Here is a 7,458-nt window from a genome sequence, read left to right on the forward strand (position 1 = left end):
TACTTGACAGGGATGAACTTGCAGTACAAAATTGAAAGAAAGAAATAAGAGAGCACAGAAATGCACCGTGTTAATTCCTAGAATTGCTGGAACTTTCTTCCAAGTCTGCTTCACAGAAAAACTCGAATTCCACCTCTACCACAAAACATGATTGACCACAAGTCGTTCCACTCTGCAGAACCACCACATTCTGAATGATCGACAGCCGTTCATTCCAGTTGCCAACGAAACACTAATTGTCAACAAACGGGAAGTCATCTGCTACGATCCTCTTAAATAAGTACAAGAGAAATAAAGATAATAAAGGGCTTAATAGATTCAATTGATCTATTTAAGGTGGCATGCTATCCATAATCAGAAGAGAGGAACATACAAACCTTCCATAGTCTCTGTTTCCATGGCCTCCGGTGCTCCTGCAGAATCGCTTGGAGGCCAAGTGAAGAAGAGAGCTTTCGTAACATTCCTGGCAGGGGACGGCGACTATGTGAAGGGAGTGGTAGGGCTGGCAAAAGGCCTGAGAAAGGTGAAGAGTGCTTACCCTTTGGTGGTGGCGGTGCTGCCCGATGTGCCCGAGGCTCACCGCCGATTGCTTCAAGCCCAGGGCTGCACTGTTCGGGAGATCGAACCCGTTTACCCGCCTGAGAACCAAGTGCAGTTTGCCATGGCTTATTATGTCATCAACTACTCCAAGCTGCGGATTTGGAATGTAAGTGAGCCGAAACGATGCTTCTTTAGGTTGTCATTCATGTTCCTTTTTCCCTTTCTCTTCGGGTATCTATACGGAGGAAGCTGAACCCTACAGAAAGTTACGCAAATGATGTCTAATTAATGATGATGACTCCTTGGTTGCTGCTAATTGCAGTTTGTGGAGTACAGCAAGATAATATATTTAGATGCAGATATCCAAGTGTATGACAACATCGATCACCTGTTCGACATGCCCGATGGCTACTTCTATGCAGTGATGGACTGCTTCTGCGAGAAGACATGGAGCCACTCTCGACAGTACTCAATTGGCTATTGCCAGCAGTGTCCAGACAAGGTGGCATGGCCTGCTGAGATGGGATCCCCTCCTCCGTTGTACTTCAATGCAGGGATGTTTGTATCTGAACCAGCTCGACCAACTTACGATGGCCTTCTTGAGACTCTTATGACAACACCTCCAACTCCCTTTGCGGAGCAGGTGAGTCCTCCAACTGGGTTAAGTTTTTTGGAGTTAGATACAAAATATAGAACAGGATTACTTACATAACTAAAAAAATCTAGTAAGATAAGGAGATAAGTTAGTGGACCAGATTAGAAGAACATTCTCGCAAACAGAACTTTGAGTTGAAACTTGAAAGATCAAGAACTAGACATGCAAATGAAACAATCTGATAGTCCAACGGTAACAACGATTAGAACAAAAACACAGTTCATTTAGTTATTCTACTTAATTAATTTCTACTTCTAGGTAAACACCTGAGATATCACAAAATTAACCCACTCCAGGTAGGTAACAAAATTATGAACCATGCAAATCTGGAAACAGGTTAACACATGCTTTCATTATGTAAGATCCACAATCATTATCCTATAACCAGCATCTTGCTCCAGTCCCTAAAGAGATAGGAGTCTTTCTAACCTTGGACATAGGGAAGTACCGTTAAGTCAACAAAACTATACATATTTTCTTATTCAACAACTACATGTGGCATAAAAATTGACCATATATTCTCTACATCCTGCCTTATCTCTTCCGACTGGTGCAAATATTCCTTACAGCTAATGGTGTTTATAGAGATTATGAAGCTAGGGAATGTGACAATTATGACAATGACATCGGTGGTTTCCTTGCGTAGGGTTGGCATCGACGGTTTTTCTTATCTGACAAATATGAGGATAACTGGAATTCGATTTAGTCTATTGGAAAATATTAAGAACCATGTATTTTTCACTCTATTTCTGACCTCATTTTTGTAGGACTTCCTGAACATGTATTTCGAGAAAATCTACAAGCCAATTCCGCTCATCTACAATCTGGTTCTAGCCATGCTATGGCGACACCCTGAAAATGTTGAGCTTGAAAAAGTCAAGGTGGTCCACTATTGTGCCGCGGTAAGTGCTACATTAGTCACTTATCACAAGTACCAGCATCATAATCCAACGTTCCACAAATTAATATTGTATTTATCGACCTGCTGTTGCTTTCCAATGATGGTGATATAGGGTTCCAAGCCTTGGAGGTACACTGGAAAGGAAGCTAACATGGACAGGGAGGATATTAAGATGTTAGTAGCAAAATGGTGGGGTATTTACAATGATAAGTCTCTTGACTTTGCTGCAGAGGATGCAGTCCCAGAAGGAGAGACCTGCTTCCCTTCTTCGATAATGGTGGCCATGTCAGAAAACAATATCAACTACATCTCTGCACCCTCTGCTGCCTAAGAATAAGGGGAGGGAAACAAGAGCAACTATGAAAGATATAAAGAATATGATATGATTCTATAAACACTCCACCTTTCAACACCTATCAGTAGCTAACCATAGCATCCTCTTGATCATGAGGTTCCCTGTAGTTTTATCCCTTGATTATAAAATCTATAGCAGCCTTAACCACTTATTTTCCCATTGTCCGTTTCTGAGTGTAGGCATATCTATGCACCAGCAAAGTAGTAAAAGTTAAAGCTCGTAAGGTGACAAAATGCGTTGCTCTATGTTTCTAGATCCATATATATATATATATATATTGTAAGCTTCTCTTTATATAGAAGATAACTAATTGGTTCAGTTCCCATACTTGATGAGCTTCTTTTCTGTTGGAATAAAAAACGTTCTAGTTTATAAGAATGCCAAGCATTACACTTAAACAAGAACATTCAAAAGAACCACCTCTGTTACCGTCATTATGGAAGGAAAGGAAACCTTTTCATTGATTTTGAATGAAGAAACATGTGAATAGTGAAAAATAAGGAACTCTGTTTCAAATGCTATCGATAAATGCTATAAAACTCTAGCCTCGGTTTTTTACTTGAAGCTACTTCATGGACTGGCATTTGTTCCAAGTTAAATAGTTCAAAAATGAAAAGCACCGATTAGTTCAGGCACCACAAATATCGGGGTTGTACGATAGGACGAATCAAGGGGGAACAATCTTCACAAAGGGGCCACGCATCCTCATGGCAGAGCAAAGTTTGCTTCGTTAGACTCGATTTCTAACTTATATTTAAATGTCGATCTTACTACAACATTGATTGCATGATTTAAATCTTTAATTCTCCAACATCCTTTTGATAGGATGCTGAAATATCAGTGTGTCAATTTCAGATCCTACAAACACATTACTGGCACTGTCATTGAAGCACATTGTTCTATGAGCAACTAAGGTTCTTGCATTTTTTGATGGTTTCATATATGCATATGTCATATAAATCGATCAACATGAAAACACTTCCAAACAACAGTAACTCCTAATCGAAGCCTAAACCATTCCCGTAATTTGCTCATTGCCCCCTAATCACCAGATATACTTCTCAAATGTGACCTAAGCCTTTGCAAAGGTTCAAGAAGCAGAACGGACTCGCCTTGATGGGCCAAAGCTTAGCCCGACCAAGATGGTCATGTCCGCAGTTGCTAACACCTTATCTTCCCTGACCAAGTGATGGGTTTGGGCAACTCGATTGCAACCGCAGGGTGCTGCTAAATTTCGGCCGGAAAAGAACAAACTGTCGTTTCGACAATGATACCAATTGTCAAAACCCCTTCTCAACCATGACGACAAGATCGAAGGAGTTGGAGATAGGGTATCAGAACTACTCTTCCTTCCAAGAAATCGAATGTAAATGAGTTAGATACGACAAGGGAAAAGTCAGAACTGAACCTTCTAAAGAGGCCGAGGAGGATAAGGCCGACCAGATTCCGATGTGTGCCGGTGGGGGTGAGCGGGGTCGGATGGAAGATGAGATCGAGGCGACCGAAGCCGATGGCGGCAGGAGCGGCAAGTCTCGATGGTTTCCTCGATGTCACGCGATATATAACGGTGAGGAAACCTCCTTTATAATCCATGTTATGTACAACATATGTTATCTTTATTGTATCGGCTGTTATAATGACGATAGGGGAAGTTTCCGCGAGAGGTTCTATTGCGCACATGGTGCACTAATCATATTATCTGTTTTCACCGTGGGACCCAATACCAGGTCTGGTTCGGAAGATTCCTTCACCCGCGTGCGACAGACACGTGTGCGTACTGTAAAGTTTGCTTCATCTCCTTCGACACTCAACCTAGAGAGAGAGAGAGAGTGAGACGGGTGACATGCTTCGACTGCTCGTGCAGTGAACTGGTAATCTCTCTATAAATGGGGCAGTAGTGTCTTTGGTGTAAACAATCATGTTATCATCTCTATAAAGCCTTGCAACCACCTCCTTCACCATTCCCATCCCCGTATCTACTGTTACACTCCCTGCGTCGTTCCCCTTTCTTTTATCTCTCCTCTTCCCTCCTCTTCCATGGACGGGAAAGGTAACACCAACATGAGTAACAAGAGCGTGAACAGCGGCGAAGAAGCTGATGTCAGGAAAGGGCCGTGGACCATGGAGGAGGACCTCATCCTCGTCAACTACATAGGCAACCATGGCGAGGGCGTCTGGAACAGCCTCGCGCGTTCTGCAGGTACGTCGTGTGTCTACGGTCGCCGTTCTTCCATTCCTCTGCCTCTCACTGCTTCTTGGTGCTCGTTGAGAAGGACTGAAGCGCACGGGGAAGAGCTGCCGGCTTCGCTGGCTCAACTACCTGCGGCCGGACTTGCGGCGCGGTAACATCACGGCGCAGGAGCAGCTCCTGATCATGGAGCTCCAGGCAAGGTGGGGAAACAGGTGAGCCAACAGCGTTAAGATTCCATGGGGACGCCCATGTTTTCTTGCATGTTCGCAAGGTTAGTGGTCTTGAAGGTCAGCACGACACGCATGGAAAACACATACTTGTGGCCAGGATGCTCAGCCACAAGTGAGCACGTGCATGGAGTCACACGCACAGAAATCAGCAAAGTCTAGTTTCTCTTCCTCTCTGTTTTTGCAGAGGAATGTGCAAACGCTACTGTAAGTTTCAGATGCCGCTTGTTTCTTTGTGTGGCAATTCATGCCTTACTTCATGGCAAACATGATATGGCAGCTAATCATTACAATGGCAAGAAGAAACAGAGTAATGTCATACTAGCTGTAATCTGTCAGCATCACTGACGAGTCCAAGAATAAGAACCGACAGATACATGCATGTAGTTTATTGATTGTTGTAGCAATATATTATAAATTCCATTTATTTGTACAGCCCTAGCTAATTATGCCGTTGTTTTCTCCAATAAGGTGGTCCAAAATTGCGAGACAAATGCCCGGGAGGACAGACAACGAGATCAAGAACTACTGGAGGACCAGAATACAGAAGAGAGTGAAACAGAGTGACTCGCCTCAGTTCCAGAATGCCATTCTTATTGATGAAGCTAATAGCAGCACTAGCCAAACACATATTGCCGATGCTGGGATAGTTCAGCCAAGTCTCCTTGATGAGCCGACTATCATGAACACTGATGGCATCGAACCTCAATTCTTCATTGATTTTGATGACAACTTCTGGACGTTCGAGGAGTTGTGGTCGATGTAATCACCCGATGATGATTATATGAAATAAATCATGCGATGTTATGGACGAGAGATATGTATATGAACGATGGAAGAGCTTGTTTGTAGCATGATTCTGATTGGTAATACTGCTGCAAAGTTATTGTTCGTTGTTGTACAAAGCACAAATGATTAAACTTAATTTATTTTGAGATAATCTTCATGGATGTTTTCTCTTACGGATTGTTTCATTTCAAGCTGCCAAACTGTGTACTAATTCGTGAACATCTGAAGCGAAGCAGGAGAGAGAAGTGTGTGTGTGTGTGTGTGTGTTTCTGTACTTGATTGGAATGGAATTTGATCGCAAACATTTCATCTGATTAGCTTCTTATTTGTTTTCCCTGAGCTGAGGCTCCCCAGACAAGTGCAACGTGCAGATTCTAATGCCATATGTTCACTCTTGCTGGTGTCATACTCGCCGCAAAACCACACGATTGCCTCAGCAATTATTTTGCATACGTTAAGTACTGTCGCCAGGCATCGCAGTCCTGTCGGCGTAAATCATGTTTCCTGTATCGAGAAGAGAGAGAACTGGAGTTGAAAGCAGAGCAGCTCAATGAGGAGTGACATACAGAGTAAAAAAAGATGGAAGCAGAGCAACTCAGACACTTCTTCCTTATCTATTTGTTCGTTTTAGACATCGGCTTGAATCGTTGCCATAGACTGCGAAACCGTGAGATATTACCATCACAAGACATTCCAGGTATGCACTTCGAGCATCGATGGGCATCAAGTGTTCGTACATGGGCCTAATTCTTAGGTGCTGGAAGACGATGGCGCCGACCGACCTAATCGACCACGTGCACGCAGAGGACAGAAGTACGAGTGGTCCGCAGCTCCTAACAGCGACGTCAATGGCCGCGAGCCAGGAATTTGATCCCCGTGGAGAACAGGAGCCATGGCCGGGGAGTTCCTGGCCATGGGTTCTGAGGCAGATGGCGCCGTCAAAGGGCCGAGGTTGGCACATGCTCTATTTGGTTACTTCAGGAAGCGTTGGGCATCTCTTTCCTTGGATGTGCCGATGGCTTCACCAAGGTGGCCATGTGAAGTTACTGCCTTGGGAAGGGGTGGCCTCACTTGATGGCGTCTATACCTGCCCTATGTTGTCTGAAAGTGAGGTGTGTGAGATGGGGGTGACGTGCTTTGAGTCACGTTTGGCTTTCTTGGATAGCAAAGGTCTCCATCACTGGAATGAGTTGGAAGAAGATGAGACCACAAGCGAGGAATGAGAGTACTAGGACTTGACTTGGAAAGAGAAGCAACAGGGGATGATGATTCGTGGCTGTGAACTCTTCCTTATCTTGCATGTGCTTCAAAGCCTGTGGTTGGTTTGGCTTGGTTGTTCGAGTCTACAAGAAAGACTGGCCTTTTACAGCAGTGTTTAAAAGCTTGCTTGGGATACGTGATTCACCTCTCTGTTTGAATCACAGCTTCTCTTTGAGAAGGCACAGCTGTGCTATGTGCATTAGACACACAACTACGAAGAAGACTGCAATATTAAATATGAGCATTGCCTGATGTCGTAAAACATTTGAGATAAGAAGCAAGAGAAGATTGAACCCTAATAGCTTCATATATCCATTCAAGCAAGAACAGTACATGTACTGTGAGCAAATGGAAACAGGTACTTCCATAAATCTCTCTCTCTCTCTCTCTCTCTCTCTCTATTTGATCACATGAGTGATAGATGCCGACTCACATGTTTAACATCTTGAAGTACAATCTTCAGAATTGTCCTTATCTTAACTCATTGTTATTGGAGATGCAACATCTGCACCAGCATCAATCATACATCAAGGCCATGTC

General features: G+C 43.5%; 2 protein-coding genes across 2 annotated transcripts; both read left to right on the plus strand.

Moving 5' to 3' along the window:
* The first annotated feature begins 345 nt into the window (after window positions 1-345).
* Window positions 346-2,778, plus strand: LOC135615493 (galactinol synthase 1-like). Its single transcript, XM_065114068.1, has 4 exons — window positions 346-706; window positions 863-1,183; window positions 1,963-2,097; window positions 2,209-2,778. Exons 1-4 carry the CDS (start codon window positions 398-400, stop codon window positions 2,425-2,427), a joined length of 984 nt encoding a protein of 327 aa, XP_064970140.1. The 5' UTR covers window positions 346-397; the 3' UTR covers window positions 2,428-2,778.
* A 1,519-nt stretch (window positions 2,779-4,297) lies between these two features.
* Window positions 4,298-5,789, plus strand: LOC135613653 (MYB-like transcription factor EOBI). The gene is made up of 3 exons (XM_065110683.1): window positions 4,298-4,651; window positions 4,725-4,854; window positions 5,341-5,789. Exons 1-3 carry the CDS (start codon window positions 4,489-4,491, stop codon window positions 5,633-5,635), a joined length of 588 nt encoding a protein of 195 aa, XP_064966755.1. The 5' UTR covers window positions 4,298-4,488; the 3' UTR covers window positions 5,636-5,789.
* The last annotated feature ends 1,669 nt before the right edge of the window (window positions 5,790-7,458 follow it).

This window comes from Musa acuminata, chromosome BXJ2-6 (assembly GCF_036884655.1).
Source record: "Musa acuminata AAA Group cultivar baxijiao chromosome BXJ2-6, Cavendish_Baxijiao_AAA, whole genome shotgun sequence".
In the NCBI taxonomy this organism is placed as follows: Eukaryota; Viridiplantae; Streptophyta; class Magnoliopsida; order Zingiberales; family Musaceae; genus Musa; species Musa acuminata.